Below are 24,365 nucleotides of genomic sequence, written 5' to 3' on the forward strand. Positions count from 1 at the left end.
TAACTAAGACACTTACCCTGTAAAGCGCTCTGATACCAGCAAGGGTCTGGTTTGCACTGTATAAAACTCTCAAAAAAAAAAAAAAATCATGAACTTTAAATAAAAGTTTGAGCGGTATCCCCATTATTCAGTTTTCTTTTTTAACGTGCCCTGCAAAAAATTCGGGGAAGGCTGCCAGAATCTGTGCAGTGAGACAGACGAGCAACACATATTTCTCAAACACAAAGAAATCTTGTCTCTTTAAAAATCGTTTTAGCTTTATTATGAGAGAATACACTTTGGGTGACTGGGTGGCACATAGACAGAAACAGCAGTCGCTCCTGAAGTGGAGTACATGGTAAGGAGGCCTGCATCCAAAGAGCTGGTGATGTCAATCCAGGTCCTGGTAGCTAGTCATACGGGTCACACAAACATTCTTATTAGTCTCTTATTGGAAGGAACCAGGGAGCTCGAGTAGTCAGGAGTCAGAAGCACATCAAGCACTGTGTTGTTCTTTATATTTAACTTCTTGTATTTTTACAACATAAAAAAGCAAAAACTAAATGCAAAGTGAAAAACACAGGGCTGCATCAACTAACCACACAAGATACGACTTTACATCTCTGCAAGAAGGCAGAGTGGAGAAAGACTAACAAAGGCACAAACATCTTACAGGCATTTCAGGGATGAAATTAATTGCTAGTATGGTCATTTTGTGCATCTTCTACAACACGTCACAAGTCGGGAGACCAAGCCTTCGGTTCATAGGGATGTCAAATAGGCATACGACGTACCCAAGAGTAGGGTTACACATGATGTAAATAAAGCAAGCAAAACATAATCAGAAGGCTGGGTAATCACACAGGGTCGTCACATTTCATTAAGGATGCTATTCTTCCCAGTCAAGCGCTGTCCCTGGTCCTTCCGCATTTCATCCAATAAAATGGTTACTACGCCATTAGGGCTATAAAGCAGGGCCTACCAGTACTAAAAAAAAGATGTCAATTTTCTTGAGAAATACCATGTCACGACTGCTAATTCACACAGCAGTTGGAGTTAGCCTTCAAAACCCCAGTGTGCTGGAGACAAGCAACTTCTCTTCATACAGAACAGGTTATTACGGAGTCTATCTCTTCCCGGCAACACTGTGGATTTGTTTCCTATGTATAATTTCTCTTTAGAGGATAACTCACGAGCCATGTTGGTGTTAAGGTGCAGTACTGATGACAATAACCAAAAAGTAAAAGAAATGCCCGAGGCAGGTACAACACTAAAGAGAGATAGAGCTTTTTACAAACTCTACACCTACTGGATTAACAGATGACCTTACTGTTTCATTAAGAGATGCAGCTTTTTATAATTCAACATATATGAAGACCGATGAAGTTCAAAAGAGAAGTTTTGAATGAAACGCATTGGCTAGATGTTCTTTGTATATTTATGGATTTCAAGTGAAGAAGGGGAAAAAAAAGATTTCTTACAGATATCGCATTGACGTTTTTTGGAAAAATTCCTTGAGTGCACCTTTCCAATTGTGGTATCTATTTGCTTCTTCTGGACAGTGGTACCAAAAAAATGGCAGGTACCGGAACAGTAGTGCACGGGACTCTGATTTGTTGAAACGTTCTGGTCCGCTGCCGTTCCATTATTTTGTGTGACGTTTGAAAAAGATATTATTTGCCTGCTCAGTGCTTGCAGTCCCACAGTGTGCAGCGCCATTTTAGCAATGACAGGAGACATGAGGACACACGATCAGCATGCTACATCCTCTGTGCTCGGTGCTGCAACTTCTGTGCTCGGTGCTGCAGCTTCTGTGCTCGGTGCTACAGCCTCTGTGCTCGGTGCTACAGCCTCTGTGCTCGGTGCTACAGCCTCTGTGCTCGGTGCTACAGCCTCTGTGCTCGGTGCTACAGCCTCTGTGCTCGGTTGTTGATCAGAATGGGTCTGCTCTTCATAGAAAGTCTGCGCCATGGCATGAGCTACCTTGAACACCTTCTTCTCCTTGGCATCTGAACCCATGTTAGACCGTGCCAATTTAATCCAGCACTGCTCTGTCCGAGCCACATAGTCCTTATACTTCTCACTAGGCTGGACTGAAGGATGCTCCTCCTCATCTTCTGGGGTGCAGAAATGGAAAAACAGAGGACATAGCAGAGTTTAAATATACTGATCAATCACTTAACTGTCTACATATCACTGTGTTTAAGAGTATTAACGTGCAACAAGCCAATATTACAGGAGATGCATTCCAATCTGTTAGGAAGATGCGTAATAGTGAAAAGAGATCAGCTAGCGCACCATTGTACTCATCACATGACCTGCACAGAAATATGCGAAAGAACAGGCAAGTGGCAAACCAGCCCCACTAGGACACCACCCATATAATCACTGTATCAAACCAAATTAACTGTTCACTCTACAAAATCAACCTTACCACTCGTAATAGTCTCTTGCCGTTACTAATCACAAAGAACACAAAACCTGCAACTTAAATTTGCACTCTGACAATTCTAATATTATGCTACCACACTAGCACTATGTTCTCACATGTTTGGGTTCCTATGTTTGTTTGCCCTCCTGGTTGTATGCCTACATTGCATCTTCTCACATTAGCATTCTTACACCCACCTCATGTTCATTCAAAACACCGTCAAACTAGTACAATCAAATCCCCCTTCACAAGCTAGCATACCAATGGTTTACCATTATGCTAGAAGTTCTACACACTTCCCTCGCGTGTTAGCATACCTACACTCTACTCACACACCAGCATACCAACAATCTAGATCTTGTGGATCAGCCGCTTTTCTTCCCCTCCTCTTACTTCACTTTGCACCTTCTTCCTTCCCTGGTATGGTCCTCAGACTTTCTGTTGAACCTATTCCTATGGAAGTATCCTGGATCGCACACTGATATCTTTATCAATGCTCCACTCCTGAACAAAATTCCTTCCTTTCTGATCACTTCTTGGTACTCATCGTCACTCCCTTAATCTTGATCTCCATTATCAATCTCCTTGGATGCAGATGCAAGATACCACAGATCTTTACCCCTGTCTGTCTTGATCAAATACATAAGGACCTTGCCCCTTAATATTTCCCCATTTACTTTGGCATCTTCAGGAGATTTTAACATCATATTCATATTATCCCACCAACTGTTTCTCCTTACCCACAATGTGCACCATAATGACGTGGAGTACGACCCCTTGCAGAGACGGACGAAAGCCGCAATCCAGAACACCCACAGATTTTTATAAAAGCCCTTTACGTTTTCAGTAAGGCACTAGACTCCACTAAATCTAACTACTACATTCACATTGTGTCCTCCATAAAACCCCATGATTGATTCAAAGACTGCCCTTGGGGAACTGTCTCTCTTGCACTAATTGCCTTCTTCACCCTAACTGCAAGATAGTCCACATCTCAAAAAAAGCCTTAATCAAAACAAATATCACACATGGCAGTCATTGGACATCCACTCCATTAACATTCTGTAACAACTCACTCTTCTACCTAATTCTCACATAGAACTGATCTTGATACTTCTCGCAACCAGCTTGCCTTGATGCGCACGAGACCTGTATTGATCCTCGTCAAATGAAAAAGCTTCCTCTGTCTTCCAGAGTTCTCACCTGCCACTTCTATCTGTTAATCAGTCACATCTCTCTTTAGCTTCAGTCTTGATTCTCAAGTCAACATTACATTCTTCATCTCACTACTACATAGTTTCCGACTTTCCCTGGTTCACAAGCCACCTGGCCTCCAGCAACTTGCTCAAACCGGTACAATCTGGCTTTCACCAACCCCATCAAGTAGTCACCAACTCCATCAAAATAGTCCTCATTCATGTAGCTACCTTTTTACTCCGCTCACTACAACTGCCTCTCCGCTACCCTTATACTCCTTGAGCTCTCCGCTGCTTTCTACACTTGCCAATCATGTTCTGCACACTTCCCTCTTCTCTCCCTAAGAATTCCAGACCCAGGTATTGGTATCCTGTTGCTACTCTATCTTGTTGGAGACCTCCATGCTACATGGCACTTTCCATAGATGCATCCTAGCCTGATGCCTACTATGCCTTATATATCATCTTATTTAGTAACATGATCTCATCTTTTGTTATATCTTACCATCTGTATGGCAATTACACACAATTACTTTACTTCTTTCTCGCCATCACACCTCACTATCCGGCAAAACAGATTTCCACTCAGCAGTCAGCACTAGATGGCTCTCATGCACAATTCAAAAACAGAGATGACAAACTTGTCTTACTTTTATGTCCAATACTAAAGATCTTATTCCGAAACAGTTTTTCTTCCTCAGTGAGGAACCTTGTCACCCAGGTCTACCATGTGCTTCAGTTCCTTCAAATCCTACACGGTCTCCTCTTATGTTCCTACTATTAAGAAAGACGATGCATACCCACCAGCAAAAATGTACTGCCAAAACTCTCAGTGCTCCTTCTCTCCATCACCAAATTCTTCAATAACACATTTCAATGTTCCTGAACAGACACATTACATTTTAGAGGCATCAGGCAAATTGAGACTCAACCTAGCACAGGGTACACTACAACCTTACTACCTTTGCATTCAATGCCTTCATGGCACATCACAACTCCACTTCTTTCATCTCCAAATTGAATCACACCCTGGCTTATACTCTATGTTCTTCCTACCACAATGCTGTCACTGTTCTAAAGCCCCTTCACGCTACCTCAAAGCATTGGCTCGTGTACCCTATCGATCCAAGCTCTCTCCCCTTTACCTCCAAGCCTCCCCATAACTCCCTTAGTTCAAGTGTGCCCTGAAGAGCCAGCTTTCTGATCTCGAAAATGCTGTCAACTGATCCCTCAACATCTTCACACACCAATATCTGGTTATGTAAATCTGGTTTAAACATTCCCAATCCTAACTCTATATGTAATCCCTTTATCTACAACTCTTATTATGTACCATGATGTCACATGGTAAACCACTTCTGGCAAATGGGCAAATTAACACTGAATACAACAAATATTTCCCATTTTCACACCACAGCTCTATTTCATTCTAGCAGGTTAACACTCATCTGATATGAATGTACTAACCTCATTTTAAAGTAGCAAACAACTCCCTGCATCTCACAATAATGTTAATCTTAGCTAATGCGCCCCATCTCACACTACTGTTCCCCACCTCATACTGGCACAACAAGGCTCCCCATCTCACACTGACGCACATAGCTTTTTCATCTTACATTAGCACATAAGGCTTCTAATCTTTCTCAGTAGCACAACCTCCAATACCACACACTAGGCAAATAATGATTTTAATATGATAATAGCACACACAGTTGCATCTCATTAAATCTGATGATCCCACTTCCATCAACACGCTCTATTTCACAAAGGCACAACATGTTACAATGATGGACAATATTAAACACGAACGACGAGTAGAAAAGATTCAGCAGATTGACCCTCATTTGGATGGCCCAGAGTATCATTTCAGAGCAGGTTTTCATAGTACTACAAAAGGTTCACATCTGACTTGTCCATGTGCACTACTTGCCCAGCTACGTGCGATCTGCTCACTAGCCTGTCAATAACCCTTGAAAGGACTGGCTCTTGGCATACAGGAGGAGGATAGTAAATGGGTTCTAGAAGTAGGATACCCATAGCTTTCTTGAGAGAAAAGGGCACAAAAGCACAAGTTACTTACCTTCGGTAACGATATATCTGTAAGAAACAGTAGTTAGTATTAGATTCCTTACCTTAGAATATCCCCAGGCGTCAGACTGGATCCGGAAACTTTTGCATAGCAGTACCCTTGCGCGTCGCTAGGCGTCGTCTGCGGCTCCGCGTCTGTCGTCGGAGTCGTTGGCGCTGAGATGACATCACCGGAGTACCCAGACGCCGCCCTCGCGCACTGACGTCAGTTCTTATACACAGCTTTTCCGCGCCAGAAACGCAGAGCCATGATAAAAACCAACACTGGTGCCATGAAACTAGGGCCCTGAAAGGGGATGACCTTACCCTAGATATCGGTTCGCAGAACGGGGAGGATGGGTGGGGCGGTAAGGAATCTAATACTAACTACTGTTTCTTACAGATATATCGTTACCGAAGGTAAGTAACTTGTGCATCTGAAAGAAACAGGTTAGTATTAGATTCCTTACCTTAGAATAGATACCCCACCAATACCAACCCCGGTGGTGGGTCTGCGAACCAATAATCACACCAGAAAGTCCTGGAGGATGGAACGGCCGAAGAAGCAATCCCTCCGGTCTTGGCTGTCCAGGCAGCAGTGTCTTGCGAACGTGTGCAGCGAGGCCCATGTAGCTGCCTGACATATGTCCTGCAAGGGGACTCCCCGGCCCAGGGCAGTAGTAGCCGCCGTGGCCCGAGTGGAATGGGCCCTCAGCCCAACAGGAGGCTCCTTCTTAGCCAAAGAGTAGTATGCCTTGATGCACAACACGACCCACCGAGAGATGGTCCATTTGTGCACCGCCCGTCCCTTCTTAGCGCCCACGTAACCAACAAAGAGTTGGTCATCCACCCGGAACTGGCGTGTGCGATCCAGATAGTATGACAGTGCACGTTTTGGGTCCAGACGGTGGAGCCGCTCTTCCTCTTTAGAGGGATGCGGAGGCGGAAAGAAGGTGGGCAAGGTGATGTACTGCCCGATGTGGAAGGCTGTGACTACCTTAGGCAGGAAAGAGGGTCTTGTCCGCAACACAACCTTGTCCGAATGGACAGAAAGGAAAGGAGGTTTAGAGGAAAGAGCATGGAGCTCACTCACTCTCCTGGCAGAGGTGATGGGAACCAGGAAAGCAGTCTTAAGTGTAAGAAGACGGAGAGGACAGTTATGAAGCGGCTCAAAAGGAGCGCACATCAGGTTAAGTAAGAACCAGGTTCAAGTCCCATTGGGGCATCACGAAAGGAACAGGGGGAAACATATGAGTGATGCCCTTCAAGAATCTGTTAACAATCGGGGACTTGACCAAAGAAGGCTGATCAGGTAGCCTAAAGAAGGCGGAAAGGGCAGAAAGGTAGCCCTTGATAGTGCCCAGAGCAGAGCTCTGCTGGGCAAGAGAAAGAAGGAAGAGGAGAACTTCAGAAAGGGGGGCAGAGAGTGGATCCACAGCCTTTGCTGTGCACCATGCCACAAATCTGTTCCACCTGCAGGCGTATACCGACTTTGTGGAGGGATGCCTGGCTGCCAGAATCACATTACAAACTTCAGGAGGCTAGTCAAATGGCCTCAACTGTTGCCGATCAATCTCCAAGCATGGAGGTGGAGACTGGACAGGTTCGGGTGGAGGACCGTCCCCTGCTGCTGCGACAGAAGGTCCTCCTGAAGAGGCAGACGAATCGTGGGATCGACAGACATGCTGAGTAGCTCTGGATACCAATATCTTCGTGCCCAGTCCGGAGCCACAAGGATAACTTGGGCCCGGTCGCGCCTGATCTTCTTCAGCACTCTGGGCAGAAGTGGTATAGGCGGAAAGACGTACAACAGACCGCAGCTCCACTCGCGACGAAAAGCGTTTCCGAGCAAGTGCCGCCTTGGAAATTCCAACGCACAGAACTGATGACATTGCGCGTTCTCTTCTGTGGCGAATAGATCTAACCAAGGCTCTCCCCACTGCTGAAAGAGGCCTTGCGCCACGTCCGAGTTCAGGCGCCATTCGTGATCCATCATGCACCCACGGTTGAGTTCGTCCGCCCTGGCGTTCAGTGAACCTCCCAGGTGTTGAACCACCAGGGTCACGCCCTGATGTTCCAGCCACTGCCAGAGGCGCAGAGCCTCCTGGCATAGGGTCAACGACCCCACCCGCCCTGTTTGTTGCAGTACCACATGGTGGTGGTGTTGTCCGTGAACACCTGCACTACACTCCCCCGGACACAAAGGAGGAATGCCTTCAGTGCAAGCCGGATCGCCCGCAGCTCCAGAAGGTTGATATGCAGCTGGGACTCCGCCGGAGACCAGAGGCCTCTGATCTCCGCCTCTCCCATGTGGCCCCCCCAGTCCTGGAGGGACGCGTCCGTCACGACTACGTGCTCCGGTAGGGGTAGGCAGAGGGATCTGCCGCTGACCCAATCGCGGTCCGTGAGCCACCACTGCAACTGTCTTGAACTGCAACTTGTAGAAGTTTCAAGTGATGCCTCGACACGTGGTGGTACTGCGATGGCATGGCTGGAGGGGACGCCTCGAAGGGGAGAGAGTAGCCCCTTCGGACGATTTGCAGCACCCACCTGTCCGATGTGACAGTGCGCCAGTGGAGTTGGTGATGGCGAACCCTGCCACCCACTGGCGTCACATGGGCCTGAAAGCTCGGACTAGGAGGGTTTTGAGGCGGATGCTGCAGGAGTAGGTGTGGACTGGCCTCGCCGTAGTCCCCGACCGCCGCCACGGCGTTTTCCACGCCCGCCGGCGCGCTGCATGGTAGTCTGCGGCCCGTGGCTGGCAGGACATGTGGGGGCGCCCCTTCCTTGGCCACGAAAGGGGCAAAAGGCAGCCGTTTGCTGGCGCGGGGCCGAGAGGCCCAAGGACTTTGCCGTAGCCCTAGAGTCCTTAAAGCGCTCAAGCGCATGGTCTGCCTTGTCGCCAAAGAGGCGACGGCCATCAAATGGCATGTCCATAAGGGTGTTTTGGACATCAGCCGAGAAGTTGGCGGACCTCAACCAGGCGTGGCGACGAATCGCCACCGTCGTTGCCATCGCTCTGCCCAGTGAGTCCGTGGTATCCAGCCCACACCGGATGGAATACCGTGCCACATCTCGACCCTCCACAAGGGCTTGGGCGAGTTTAGTCCGGGCCACCTCCGGACATTGTGGCAGCACGTCCGCGACCGTGTCCCACAGAGAGTGGGTGTAACGGCCCAAGAGGCATGCAGTGTTGACTGACCGCAACCCCAAACTCAGGGAGGAGAATACCCTTTTCCCGTATTGCTCATACCTCTTGGATTCGCGATCGGGGGGAGCCGTCGGGAATGCGATCTGGGAGTTAGAGGCCTGGATGACCAGGCTCTCTGGGGTGGGGTGGGTGGACAGGAAGCAAGGGTCACCCGGGGCCGGGCGGTGGCGCCTGGCCACGTTCCTATCTACAGGCGGACCTGTAGCGGGCTTGGACCAAGTGCCCAGAAAAACGTCTGACAAGGCCTCATTTAAAGGCAGCAGAGGCTCACCCGAGCTTGCCTGCGGTTTAAGGACCTTAGTGAGGAGGTTAGTCCTCACGGCCGCGACAGGGAGCTCAAGGCCCAAGGCCTTGGTAGCCCGTGTCAGCACCACACTATAGGCAGCCCCCTCCTCCGTAGCCACGGTAGGCGGGGAGACAAAACCAGTGTCGGGTGAAGTGTCCAGACCACTGGCCTCCCCAAGCTCACCTGTCCAGTCCTGAGAAGACTTACACTCACGTGCCAGAGGGTCTTCGGACCCCTCCCAATCCTCCTCGTCACCCATCACCCGGTACTCAGGTTCAAAGGATGGGGCCGGGTCGTAGAAGTAAAAGTCTCCCATCGGCGTCGAGAGCGGCGCCACTCCGACCCCGGACCCGAATCGAGGGTAGGACCGGGGGCGACACCCTAGGGGCCGGCGCCAGCGAGGTCGTGAGGTCGACCGGCGACGACCCGGATCCGGCGGGGCTCTGCGGCGTCGGGACCGAAGTCACCGACTGTGTCTGGGCCGAAGCACCCGACGGCGCTGGGGCTGAAGCACCAGACGGCGCAGGGGCCGAAGCACCCGGCCCGCGTGGGCACCCAGTCGGGGCCGCTTGGCTTGAAGGCGCCGCAGATTCCAACAGTGGAGCGAGCGACCTCATGGCCATGAGGAAGGACTCGATCTCCTCCGGCGTCGCGTTCTGCCCAGGGACCGGCAGGTATGGAGCAGGCCGCGACGCCTGCGGCTCCACCGGAGCCGCGGGGGCGGTGTCGCCCGAACCCCCGGCCGCGTCGAGCGAGCGTCGGGGGGAGTCAGAAGAGCGATGGCGCCTCTTCGACTTCTTGTGCCTCTTACCTGAGGACTTCGAGCCCGAAGACAGATGACGACTCCCGGAACTGTGGTGACTTCGGCCCCCGCGACCGGTCCCTTGACCTCCTTCCGGACCGGGACCTCGAGCGGCGCGGGGCTGACTGCCGGAGATCGAGTCGCTTGCGGGACCGCTCCCGTCTAGCTTTGGACGTCAGGGCCCAGCAGTCGGAGCAGGACTTGTCGTTGTGGTCGGGGCCCAGACAGTGAAGGCACCGGCGATGGGGGTCGGTAACCGACATCAGTCGGCTACAATCGACGCAGGGTTTAAACCCGGGCATCCCTACCGGCACCGTCGGAGTCGAGAGACTTCGAAAGATGATCAAAAAGGATCGAAAAAGTTAGTCAAAAATTGACTAGGGTACAACTTTTTCCGGATCGGCGCTTGCTGGCACGGAAAAAAGAAGAACTGACATCAGCGCGCGAGGGCGGCGTCTAAGTACTGGGTGACGTCATCCCGGCGCCAACGACGCCGGACGCGGAGCCGCAGACGACGTCTACCGACGCGCAAGGGTACTGCTACGGAAAAGTTTCCGGATCCAGTCTGACGCCTGGGGATATTTTAAGGTAAGGAATCTAATACTAACCTGTTTCTTTCAGATAAGCCTTAAACGTGGCGTTTTTCCTTTTAATCTGGACATAAATAACACACCAGTAGACATATTTCAGCATCACTAATCACATTATTGGTTTCATACACATGTAGGTATTCAATAAGAACCAGATGTTCTTTAATCCCTCATTTGTGTGTGGAATCTGGAAGGCAATGAGCGCTTGTGTTGCTTTCTTCCTAGCTAAATGGATTGTACACCCTTTTCTACTATAACTTCAAATACTACTATTCCTGCAATTGAATCCCTAGGGATAGATTACTAAACAGTCTTGCTTGCAATACTTTCTTTTTTTTTTTTTTTGCAGAGTTTTATATAGCTCGAACTAGACCCGAACCGAATCAGGTATCAGAGCGCTTTACATAGCACCAGTTACGTTACATGAGGACACACTTTCATTTTTTAGGCACGGGGAGATTAATTGATTTGCCCAGAATCACAGGAGCTTTTTTTGGCGTCGTTACCGAGACTCGAACCCAGATCCCCAGGTCTGAGGTCGAGCGCCTTAGCCGTTAGGCCAACCCCTCTCCCCTTTCTATTTAATGAACTCGCATTTTAGCAAGACCCTCTATTTTGATGTGGATTCTCCAAGACAGGTGGAGCACCTGAAGATGAAAAAGATCTCAAACAACTGTCAAGTGGTTATGGGATAAAACAGGGGGTTTGAATAAAACTAAACCACCCATCCATACAATGTGAACTGATCTTGGGCTGTAATCGATGCCCGCACTCACGGATTCAATGTGTTCACTAACAAGGAGTCAAACTTTTACAAAGTTTCTGTACAGAACCAGCAGGTTTATGTAGACTTGTGGGTTTCCTAAAGGTCGGGACAAATTTAAACTCTTTTCTAGGCCAGCTGCTTCACTGTGCTATTTATATGTTGCCTGGGCACCCACATTTGAGATTCCGTTATGCTTTACACACAGTGATCTTTATAAAGAATACGTTACTTACATTCAGTAACTTTACTTCCGGTGGATACCAGGATTTTCTGCAGATTGCTCCCTTAGGACTATATCCAGGTGCCAGTCTGGATCTGGAAAATATTTTTCCAGTGGGGGCTTCCAGTCATGGCTCTGCCTACATGGAAGTGATGACACTAGCCTGTATAAGGGCTGGCTGGAAACAGCTCCTTCACTATTTTCTTCACCTAACTGAGGCTTACAGAGAGGATTAATAACAGCAAACTATTTTACATGATAGTTTGATACCATGAAAACTTAATAGGCCTGTCACTATTAGAGAGGCAGGAGGGAAGGCAGCAAAAAATCTGCAGAAAGATAGAGTGCCTGCCAGAAACAATGCGACTAAAGGTAAGTAAAGAAAATGTAACTTACCCTGTAATCACCTGTTTGTAGCTTGTAGTGCTATAGATTCCTATCTTCTGCACACTCCTGCCATCTAGTGTTGGGCATGGACGTTTGCAAGTTTTACTTCAATAAAGTCTTCAGTCTTGAGATACCTTGTGACTCCTCCCTTAGTTTACAATACACCAGTCCAAAGCCTCCACCCCAAATTGTTTTGCCCCAGCGGGTGAGTAATGAAAGTGAAGAGTACTGAAACAAGACAAAAGCTAAATGTGTTGCACTTTGGGACTAAATAAGACATAATATACATTTTGGATCAAAGTTCACTTCTGGGGAGGTAGGAGGGCATATGTGAATCTACAGCACTACACGCTACAAACAGATAGTTACAGATTAAATAATATTTTCTGTTTGTAGCATGTGCCACTGTTCATACTCAAGCTCTACATATACTGTAAACCTATCTTCTCCATAAACAGTGACTATCAAGCGCATGATGATGATGATGTTTGGAACAAGGTTCTTAATCTAGTGTGGTCAACCAAAACCTCCAGAAAGTCTTGAATATCCACACGTTTGTGCTTGGTGGATGGATGTGGTGTTGACCATGTAGCAACTATGCAAATGTCTACTTTGGGAACGTTTCCTAAGAAGCCCTTAGTAGCCTCCTCCTTTTTATTTGAATGTGGTTTAGGCTTCAAAAACAGTGTATGCTTAGCTTTAGCTTAAAATGTTTGTGTACACCTAACAACCCACCTAACAATGCTACCTATGTAAACTGGATTTCTAAGTGAGGTGTTGCAAAAACAATGAATGTATAACAATAGTACTTTTTTGATATCTAGTATGGGTTGTGTCTTTTCTCTCCGTCCGTCTCCAGGTGTGGAAGATGGAAAACCCAATAAACTGGGGTTTTGTGGAAAGGGGAAACCCTATTTGGAAGAAATGTTGGATATGTTCTCAAGGAAAGTTTGTCTTTATGTACTACGATAAATGGTTCTTTCACTGTTTGTGCTAGCAGCTCACTGACTCTCCTTACTGAGGTGACTGCATCTAGGAAGGCAAACTAGCGAAATGCTATTTCTGGTGTGGAATAGTGTAAAAGTTCAAATAGAAGCCCTGTAATTCTTGTTAAGACTATATTAAGATTCCAGGAACAGGCCAGATGAATCTTTGGAGGAATTAATCTCTTAAGACCTTCCATGAAAGACTTGGCAGCAGGTATTTTAATTCAGGGACAAACGTTCTCTGTATATAGCATGTGTGCTGCTACAGCGACTAAATGTAAGCGAATAGAAGTGTATGCCAGCCCTGATTTTTAAAGGTGCAGTAAGTGGACTAATGCATTAAATAGATCTATTAGTTTTCCTTAACAGTAATGACATACCCTTTCCACTTAGCGGCACAAGAAAGGCCCAGGTGGTGGGCTTACATGCCCCACTCAGGATTTGTGCATTCTCCTCAGAGAGTTGGAGGTGCCATTTCACTAGCTTCAATTACCTGAGGTTGACCGAATGTTTATTAAATATGAGACCATTACCTGCCAAATATGTGGCTATGACATCTGAAAGACATTAGTCTCCAAGCACTAATATGGAGCGAAATAACAAGGAGTATAATGGAATTTAATAGAAAACAAGCTGCAAAAAGTATCTAGAAATGGCCTTTACAAAAAAACAACTTTTGGTACTCTGTATAAACTAGCCATATATTAAGTGAAGCGATCTGATGGCAGTAAAAATAGAGGCATATAAAGCAAAGAAAAGGCATACAAAAAAATATCTGGGAGGCTAAGCAAATCCATAGGGATTGTAAGGAAAAGCATATTAAAACAGAATATTGAAAACTCGATTGTGTCCCAAGACGAAGCATCCAGAGAACGTTCATTTTAGGCTGACAAATATGGACACTTCTGGAACAGTCCATCCAATGGTGATTGCTAGGATGGAAAGTCCCTTGCGCGGTGGACGTGTAGCCCTGCCCTGAGTGTCCCCAAATGCAATATGTGTGGACCCCTGGAGCCGATTTTTGCGTCAGGGGTGAATACAGATCATGTGTATGCACCATAACACAGACCTGTCTCATGAATTGCACTCCTTTTGGACCGGAAGGGGTGCCCAAAGCGCTATCCTCATAGTGGTGAAAGGCTACTGCTTTTGCCAGAATTTGAGCAGCATAAGTGCGGTGGCCGCAGCACACCGTGTACTGATGAGTAGGAGTGAACAGGCTTTTCCACCTGTTTCACTGCGGTGAGGCCTACGGGTTCACTCATGTACAGTTCCACTGCTTTATGCTAAACACACTCTTGGCCTAAATCAGGCTAGTATGTTGTGCTGTGCAGTGCGTGACTGTTATATGCATGTGCTGGGTATATGTGTGCCTGTAAATGCTACAATACAATATATGGATGTTATAGTGCGGTGCATTGTGCATGTGTGTTATATGCATGTGCTGAGTGTTTGGTGTGCTTGTGAATGGTACTATACACGGAAAACTCTGGGTTCCAGTACTGGGAGACCCAGGGCTGGCTGAGCAGGTAGAGTAATCCCCTAAACAGATTTGTGGATTGCTGCATTCCTGTGAGCTGGGATGGACACACATGAGGAAGGAAGAGTCAGGCTTTTCAGTATACTCAGAGAGAGGTCACTCGGAAGGGGCATGGCCACATCTCAGGAAGGAGATGGGGATGATAAGAGAATCATAAAGAGGAGGGCTGAGGCCCTGGGATAATCTTTGGACACACAATCACAGTGGCTGACATTCAGGTCTGAGCCTCTAGTCACTCCAATGGCTTGTGTTGTGGTACTATCAGATTTGGAGTTGCTCCTGCAGTGACAAACTGCTTTCTGGAAGACGGGTAGGAAACAAGAGGGCACTTCAAAAGGAAGCAGACCCTCTACATGAACTTCAAAGACTCAGACCTAAATTACATTTGGTGTCTTGAAATGGACTTTAAGAAAGGGAGCTCCAGGCCACCAAAACTGTCAACTGAAAAGCAGCGAGTCAGGCTATGCGAGGAGGAGAAGTTCTGCAAGTTTTCTTCCTGTGCCCAGGACTGAAGGGTAACGCCTGCCAGTCTACAACTGGGTGAGGGGACACCTGTCCCTGAAGGCAGGAGGACAAGTCCCTGCCTGTTTTCCAAGACCAGTGTGCCCTTTGAAGAAGAGGAAGGCTTTGGAGGGAGCAGGGTCCAATGGAAGATCCCGGCAATTGGATCTCTGAAGGGAGGAGTGAGGGGATAGCTACTGCACTGATTGAGTCGTAGCCCGTGGGCAGACGGAAGCGGTATGCCAGGTGGGGCCGCCGTGAAGATTACTGCTGTGTCTATCTGGCTGTAGCCCGTGTGCTAGGTGGGACCATCGGGAGAAAGACAAGAAGCGTGGCTTTGTTGAGACCGTCATTGAAAGGAAGAGGTTGCCGTGATAACTTGTGTGGACCCAAGCCACACTGAGGATGTGCACCAGAAGCATCAAATTCGCTACACCCTTTCCTGTGGGGTGGATCCAAGTAAACGTACCAGTATCAAAAGAGCTTCAAGGACTCCTTGCCGCTGCCCCAGCAGTCTCACATCTGCAATACTCACTGGTGACAGCCGCTGCAGCATACACGCCTGTGAGGTGGTTGATCTCGGAGACCCCGGTCATGCAGGTCCTACTGGAGCGGGTAAGACTGATTGATGGGCTAGAAGGCCTTGGAAGAACTTGCCTGCCATATAGTGCTTAGGCCTTGGAACACTTTTGACTTTAATTGGATTCAGAGTGGGACTCTTCAGACTCAGACTGCTAGTGGGGCTTAACCAGAATGTTGACTCGAGAATAGCCACTACAGCTAGCAAGAGGGGAGTTGGACTCGGAAATCTGCCTATTGAAACAAACACTAGAGCCCTGTCCTTTGTGGATTATGTATACTGTTTGCGAATGCCATATTTTACTTTGTGTTGGTATATAAATATTACCTTTTTCATAAAAGCAAGTATTTGACTGGGCAACCATTTATTGCTGCTATTAAATGTATTTTAAGTTGGGAGCCTGTGCTCACCACCCCCACCTCCATGTATATCTCCCCTCTGAGAAGCCTTGGGCTGCTCGACTCATGCTACCACTAATAGTCAAGTGTTGAAGGTGTATTTGGCCCAGTTGCACAGGATCCATAGAAGGTCGGGCCCTGGGAAACTGAGAGTAAAGGGCCTCAACCCCCATGTTAGGTCTCAGTGGGTCCTGTTTGCCCTGTGGCCCTGTGAACAGGGTTCTGACAGTTCTCAAGGAAAGTAGTAATTCACATCATCAAAAACAGTCAATCTGAAGGAGCCAATCAGCAAATTTGTTAAAAGCAAAAACCTACTTTTGTGCTTCGTGGCTCCACCTGCTATACAATGCCTGCTATTTCTAAGGGACATCCCACCATCCTGGCAGGGTTCAATTCTCTGCCCTTTACAAAAGAATGGACACTACAGCAGCTCCCATCGCAAGACCATATGATAGAACTTCTGGAAGTAGAGGCAAAACCAGTGGTTCCCAAACGTTCTTCCATGTGAGCGACACTCTGGGCTCTTGGCAAAGAGTCAGCAAGAGGCTGGTCATCAATAGACCCTGTAACTTTTACTCTAGACTCCCGAAGGATATCCTTTGTTTTCATGGGATAAGGCTGTGCTGAAGGCAGTTTTTTTTAGCAGCTCTGTACACAATGTCAAAAGTGGCACCTGTACCAGATGAGCTGGCCACTTGGACAAATGGAGTACTGTAGAAGCAGCCTAGAGAAGCCTGTGAAAGAGTATAGCCTCAAAACACAACACTGGACCCCTTTTCATTAGCTCATTGGCTCCTTCCTCCCTTTAGGATCGTTCATATACTGTAATCAACTCACACAGTTCTTGTAAAAAATAATAATAATGCATATTATTCTCCTTTGTCCACTTAAGCACTGAATTTATTTTTTGCTGTGACCTAAAGGCATGTATACTGACAGGGTCTTTAGTTTAATCTCCTCAAGAAACAGCAGTTGGCCAACAGGGACGCAAACCTTCCACCCAAACAACTGCTCAAAATACCTTTGTTAGTTTTAACTTCCCTTACACCCTCTCTCCCCTGAGCTTGTTCATTACCTTCATCGTCACACTCCTCATCTGAACTTTTCTCATCTTCGTCCTCAGTACCTCCTTCTGCGCCCTCTGCATCATCATCATCTTCATCAGATTCATCCAGCCACTCTTGGGTCTCTTGATCAGATAAAATAAAATTTGTTTTAAGAAATACACACTATAGCAGTCACACATGATGAAAACAATGAACATGTTTAAAATGTTTATGCAATCGGGAGAAGCTATCCAGAAATCTTGTAGACTCCAACAGGAAAACAAATAATCTGTAAAGCCTAGGGTAACTTTCACCACTGAGTCAGCAATGTCAGCTTTTATAAAATGCCTAAGAGGTGGTCATAAATATCATCACACCCCCCCCCTGCAATAAACATCACTAATTCTTCCTTTCGTTTTTAATCATTCACTACAGGGTTTAGAAATTATTTTGAAGCAGCTTTTCATCAATTTGAGCCAAGATAAAAGGTCAATGGACAGCAAAAATGAAACTTCTGCATGATTAAGGCAACATTTTAGATCATATTGGGAAAACTCAAAAGTGTAACTAACACCAAATGAATGGGCTCATACTGTAGTGTAGTTCCTATATTCCCAATAGGCTCTGTGCATTGGAATAATATATCCTATAGATTAGACGTAGGACTGAGGTCGACTACGTCCCTATCAAATATATTAGACTTAATTGTAAGTGCCACCAAGCTCAGAGGTCACTAGAAACTTTCTCGAATTCACAAGAAGGGATTAGTTTCTGACAACCGCATAAACATGACAACGTTGTTTTCCTAAGATAAAACTGATCTTCAGAATCGTGGAAACAATAGTTAGATATTTCACCTAGTCAATCGTGCATGCTTCGTTAACTACAGAAACAACGTCAATCAAATTCTGTGTGAAGACAGGAATGTCTTCAACTTTCTCAGTGATATCTTGAGGATTCAAAGATTCCTGGACAAAGCTAGGAATGTCAAAAAACATGATGAACAGTTTCAATAACATTAAAACCAGTAGCAGTATTATTTCCTACAGATTTGATGTCCATTTCTTGTATTGTACCCCTTCTGTCTGTGAGCAAAGCTTGCAATGCTGCTGGCCATACTGCACCTGTCCGGTGCTTGTTAGCAAACCTTGTGGATACATTTGCACTACACAAAAGCCAAAGCCATTGGTTTTGTCAATGCCTGATACATTGAATGAATGTTAAGGTCACTCTACTTCTAGGTCTTGGCGGTGAGAAGCTACAAGTACCAACTCCTTCAGATGCAGAGAAAAATAGCCATTTTCAATACAGCTTAATTTTTAATGCATTTTTATCTGCCACCTCAATTAGTTGATATAACATTTTAAATAACTTTACAAGTGAACATATTGTACCATTTACTGGATATTTTTTTCCGCATATAGGGACTAGTAATCTAAGAAATATACCAACGTGCATTCCAGCATCTGAGAAGAGCGTAGAGGTGGACATTAAAAATAAAACTAGCAAGGAGGGAAAATGTGAGGAAGGGGAAATATTCCTTCTCAAAGCTCCGATCATACAATATTAAGAACAATTTTTTCCAACTTACTTGGATCCATTTCAACAAGAACTTTCCACTCTTCCATTTTATGCAGATCTAGACTGTATAGGTCATTAAGGGTGAACTGGCGGTCTCCAACCTCAAACATTCCTCCGTACACATACAGGACCCCATGTTTTACTGCAGTCATGGCATTGGAACGAGGGCATGGTTCTACTTGTGGACCGACGCTTTCCTCATCACCCTCTTCCTCCTCCTCTTCGTCTGACTTTTCCGCTGCGGTGTCTCCAGATGATATTATTTGTTTGATGGTCATTACAGTGCCGTCCTCCGCAACTACCTCTTTGATGATCTCTACAGGCCCCTCGGAGCAATGCTGTTCGCTTTCACTTGACTCGGCATCTGCCTTTTTATCCCTCCTGCGTTTCTTCTTCTCTGCTTTTGGTGCCTGCAAACCAAACAACATAAAGGGCGAATGAGGGGAATGGAAGATCCTTACACTGGGGAATGTGTAAGCATACAGACAGAAGCAATCAACATCTAAAAGTCCAAAATTATATAAAAAAAAATGTAAAAGGAAACAAGCACTGGCAAAGCCAATTTGTCTCACCTTTTGGCTTTGCTAAATTAACCTACTGGAACTGCCAGCGTCTTTCTTCCAATGTATGTTCTAGATTTCTAAAAACTCCATCACCAAGAAAGACTTAGCTTGCAGATTGTGTTAGAATCTATACAAATTCTGGTGATCTTTTCCTTCCCTTTATTGAAAGCAGCTTGCCACCAATGCATTTAACATGAAGCTAGCTAACTGTTAAGGTATGTAACAGATACATACAGAAAAGAAGGAAAGAGTTACTTATCTGTAACAATAGTTCTCTAGCATTTTTCTAAAGAAGATGAGAGAATTTCCTGTAACACGTTAAAAAGGCTGCTCCCCATTCTTAGGCTTACTATTTGAAGATGGGCAAAAATATTTTAACTGTCCAGAAGAGTTCTCGGAGACTACAAAAACTCAGGCTCCACCAGACACGACCAAACAGGATGAGCAAAACCCACCATGATAATGTCCTCTTCTGCATAGCCTCGTCTTCATTTGCTCCAGAGAACCCCACAAATAGCTGATCATCCACCAGATGGTTTTTAGTATGATAAATGTAAAATCACAGCACTCTTCTGGGGTCCAAGTGAGGGAGCTCATCTTTTGAGGGATGAGGCAGAGTAAAGCATGTTAATAGCGTGATGGGACAGTCCGACATGAAAGGGAGTCACAATCTTAGCAGAAACTACACGTTAGTCCACAGCACCAGCAGGTCTGGAAAAAAAGTGGTGTAGGGAGGCTGGACTGACAAAGCTTGAAGCTCACTCACATTACGGGCTGAGGTTATCATGATGAGAAAGATGTTCTTCAGGATCCGAAAACAGAGGACACCAACCACATTTAAATTCCACTCTGGCATCACAAAGGGTTTAGGAGGAAACAAGGATTACATCTTTGAGAAACAGCATCAAAATAAGGGTTTTGAACAAGTCCTTACTGGGCCAAAGACAAAACCGAAAATGTTATGTCTATTTGTATAGCGTACTAATCACCCATGAAAGTATCCATGCGCTTGGAGGTATAATAAGACTGACAGTTTGGCCTGCTAGGGTCTGTAATATGGATGCCACCTCAAGCCACAAACGTGCCCCAGCGTCCAGCATAAACAGACTTTGTAGAAGGATGCCTGGCCGAAAGGATGACATCCACCACTTCAAGAGGAAGATCAAATGCATCAACTGCCCCACTCAATTTCCAAACATGGCGTGAAGATTAGGCAGGCCTGGGTGCAAAAACCTGCCGTGCTGCTCCCACAGAAGATCTTCCTAAAGGCAGTTCACAGCACAGATGCTTATGCCCAAGGATTCTGAATACTATACTCTCCATGCCCAATCCGGTGCCACTAGGATGACTTGGGCTTTGTTGTTCTTGATCTTCTTCATAACTCATGTCAGGAATGGTAATAAGGGAAAGGCGTACAGGAGACCAAACTCTAGGAAGAATGAGAGAGAATGAGCGAGAGAGAGAGAGAGACAGAGAGAGGTAGGATTTGGAAATACCAATCAGCAGAAGTGCTGACTTTGCACGTTCTCAGCAGTGGAGTGGAGATAAGACTTTGCGTCACCTCAGGACACAACTGCCATTCATCATCTGCTAGGCTTCGGTGGTTGAATTTATCCGTTGTGGAGTTTAGAGATCTCGCCAAGTGGTATGCCACCAAGAAAATCTCCTGGTGTTCTTGCCCATTCCATAGGTATAGTGTCGCCTAGCCCAGGATATACTACCCCACCCTACTGTTTGTTCCAATAGCAGATGTCAGTGGTGCTGCCTGCGAGCACCAGCTTCTCTTGGGTGGATGGTAGGAAGGCCTTCTATGCTAGATGGATGATCTGCAGCTCCAGAATGTAGGTATGGCGACGGAATGAAGTTGGCTTCGAAGATGTTGCGGAGACCGAGTGGGTCCACCTCATGCTGTGAAATGATGCATTGGCCGAGGCCCAGGTGGAGGCCCTCGCAGTTCCTTCAGACTGGAGGCATGCCAGAGAGAGTCAGTAATGTGCCAAAGCCGCAGCATGACACCACGCAATTGTTTGATTTGCTGCAGCGTCGCAGATGGCCTGTAAATTCAGGTGGCCTCTGGGAATGAGACCAGAAGGCCAATTGATGCCCCTTGCACCTTTTCTGAAGTTTGAGAGTGGCGGGAAAGTACAGAATCTGCTTGGAATATTTATGCTTTTTCTTTGACTTCCCCGAAGGCTTCAACCGTGATGATCAGCCATGTGAACAACTTTAGGAGGGGGAAATGGACCTTCCTTTCAACTTCAACTGGTCATGGTGTGGAGACCTCTGGTGCTTGAGGACAGAGCGTTGCCTCACAGTTCCGGAGGCCTTGGGAGTTATCAAGGCACAGTCACTGTGGGTCATGGAGTCGCGTTTCGACCCCTGGAACCACAGGAAACCCTGATGGGGATCTGTCACAGACATTTGCTTGCAATAGTCCAAGCAAGGTTTAAACAATGTAGTCTTGGGAGTTGACATTTTCTCTTATACACTGGATTTCTTAACAAATTTTGAGATAAAGGTCCATGAAGAGATGAGGGGTAGCTCTGGATCCGCGTCAGGTGGAACGGAAAGACATGTACTGATGTCAGCTCACTTGAGTGGCACGTATATGCAGTTCAATGTGTCACTTCTGGAGAGGAACAACAGAGTGAAGGTGAAAGACCCCACCTACCTGCGCACTGTGATACTGCTAAAAAAGCTTCCTAATCTAATCTGATACCTGGGAAATATTCAAAAGGTGAGGAATATACAGTTGGAATTATTTATCAGAATATGGACTTTATCATAGCTGGTTGTTGAATGAGTGAAGCAGCAAGTGACAACTTGGCGACCGCTGTGCTGCAGACATTTGTTGAAAACAATCATGTTTTGAAAGACTTTAGAGACATCAAAGACCAAGAAAATGAGATAGACGGGTTTGAATTAAAAGAGAGCAAAAGAAAGACAGGCCATGGCGCACAAGAATTGGAAGGATACAGACAGAGAGAGGTTGATGATTAAAAAATGAAACAACTGCATCAGATCCTCAGAGACTAGCTGTAATGGAATATGGGTGAATGCTTATTAGTCAGACTGAGCAGGAGTTCTACCTCCCACAAGACACAGTTCTGATATTGTAATGAGTTCTCGCCATCTGCACTGCTACCTTGAAAGCAACCTTATTTTATTTTTGTTCGACGCAGCTGGCAAGGTGGCCATTTGCGGATTTGCATATCCTATAGGGTCTAGTTAAGGCCCTGCCACAAAACTTCATTGCTTGACGATCGTCACTAAACAATGTATTAACTTCTGCTATGCAACACTTGTGTGGGCCACTATATGGAGGACTTGAGGCACAGAGTTTTATAGTGGACTGTGGCTGGTAGCCAGGATGGCCGGCAGCATTTGGTTGAACATGTTTGGCTCTTTGTTGTTGATTCAAGAGGGGCATCCTGTGCCACCTGGTGAGCAGGCAATAGAAATACATGGCATCGGCTAACTAAGCCATGCCATAAATAGGTAACAAATGCAGACCAATTGCCTTGTCTACCTATGACCATGTGAAGACACCGACATCCATCCACCAGGAATAGCAACAAATTAACACAAACAGAGAAATAAGAGCCTAATATTTGTTTGCACCGTAAGTGGAAACTGCATTTCCTATGCAGGCTGCAAGCATAAAAGAATTATGAGCAAAAAGAAATATGAAGCAAAGCCTTTTCTCTGACATTACAAATACAAAGCAGCAACAAAGGCAGGATTTATTTTCAAGTGACAAGCTGAGTAAAGTGAATAGAGAACCTCGACATCAAGGTCTGTGTCAATTTGTATCTTGCTTCACTGGAAGACTGATATTACCCATGCTGACAGAACTCTTAGGCTAAACTAAAGAGATAACTGGCGCAGAATGCTGTGCAACTTGTTTCCTTTCTACTTCTCTCCTCACCAATTTACAGTCACCATATATGTCAAGCTAGTAACTGCGCACAAAGGTCTTCCAAAACTTGGTTTTGTGCTAAAGGTGAACTCAGAATACACTAGGTGAGTGAGAGAAACGCAATCTAGGACATCAGTTAAGACTCAGTTGTCCATCGCCCACAGTCTGACAGAGGCACAGGCAGTGTTTAAGGAATGCATCTGTGCTGATATTAGAGATCGGAGTAAAGGATGCCGGGAGAGGATGCTTTCAGGTTCAAAGGATACATAGATGTATTTACCTTCAGCTGACCTGCAAACCAGCGATTCTTCCCCATGTCGTAAAAATAAATATCATTGAAAAAATCTCCCTCGATGCTCTCCTCCTCTTCCTCATCATGGACACCCCCAAACAGGACACTGCGGTAGTTGGGGCCAGCAGCCATGGAGAACCCGGTCCTGGGGGTGGGCTTCACACCCGAAGCGCTGATTCGGGACCATACCCATTTATCTGCAAATTACAAAGAGGGAGCGCACATGAGCTGAGAGATATTTTACAAAATAAAGCGATAACTTGGCAGTTCATTGGAAAGACAATGGTTGAATTCAGAATCTTTGCAACTCGTTTTCTATTGTGTAAGGAGAAGTGTTGATTTCCAGGGTAACAAGGCACAATCAATGAACACAATGTGCATGAGAAGAATGATTTATGCAGCTCCTGCTGAGCTCTTTTAGTAAAATCAAAAACAGGACAGTAGTTTGTATTCTAGCTAAAGCAGTGACATGTAGTTCATAATTCAAGGAGGTGACTCTTGTGGTGTTTACTTAAAGGCATTGGTAATCTATGGATAGCAACAGTACATGAGAAGTCTTTCCACAGGGGAAGCACGCATCCTCTGCAGTGGAGTGGCTGTGGCTGAAAACATATGGAACAGTTGTGAAGACAGCAAAGTGTGTCTGTCTCTTCATGTCACTGGAAGACACATGACAAATATAACAAAGAGGAAAGCAGTTCACGGGAAATGGGCAATGTGCAACTTTGTAATGGGTTGGGCAGGCTTCTGGACATCAGGGAGCCAACTAAAGCCTTAATCAAAAGTCTTAGATATAATCTGGGCATAGCGAGAAACAGGGAACTGAGTCTTGAGAAGGGAACTGAAAGAATAAAAAAGTAATCAGTGGGCTAGGGTAAGTCTGTGCAAGTGTCCCCACACTGGTGTTAAATGCATGCAGGGAGTATACCTCAATACCAAACATTGTTCCTATAGAGAAATGGACAATCGGGTGGAAGGGGGTCAAATGAAATAGAAGATATTTGAAGACTATACGGATAAGATA

The 24,365-nt window shown here is 46.2% G+C and overlaps 1 protein-coding gene across 2 annotated transcripts in view; it reads right to left on the minus strand.

The window, feature by feature from the left end:
* Window positions 1-232: 232 nt before the first annotated feature.
* Window positions 233-24,365, minus strand: part of KLHDC4 (kelch domain containing 4) — a 318,635-nt gene continuing 294,502 nt past the window's right edge. The window contains exons 9-12 of one of the 2 annotated variants that reach the window (XM_078671222.1): window positions 23,330-23,538; window positions 18,578-18,977; window positions 17,016-17,129; window positions 233-2,093 (exon numbers count right to left, since the gene is read on the minus strand). In XM_078671222.1, coding sequence (XP_078527348.1) covers window positions 1,732-2,093; window positions 17,016-17,129; window positions 18,578-18,977; window positions 23,330-23,538 — 1,085 coding nt within the window. In that variant the 3' untranslated portion in view covers window positions 233-1,731. Of the gene's footprint in view, window positions 2,097-17,015; window positions 17,130-18,577; window positions 18,978-23,329; window positions 23,539-24,365 lie in introns of both variants that reach the window. The other variant, XM_078671221.1, reaches the window with a different exon arrangement.

The sequence above is a fragment of the Lissotriton helveticus genome, chromosome 12 (genome assembly GCF_964261635.1).
Source record: "Lissotriton helveticus chromosome 12, aLisHel1.1, whole genome shotgun sequence".
NCBI lineage: Eukaryota > Metazoa > Chordata > Amphibia > Caudata > Salamandridae > Lissotriton > Lissotriton helveticus.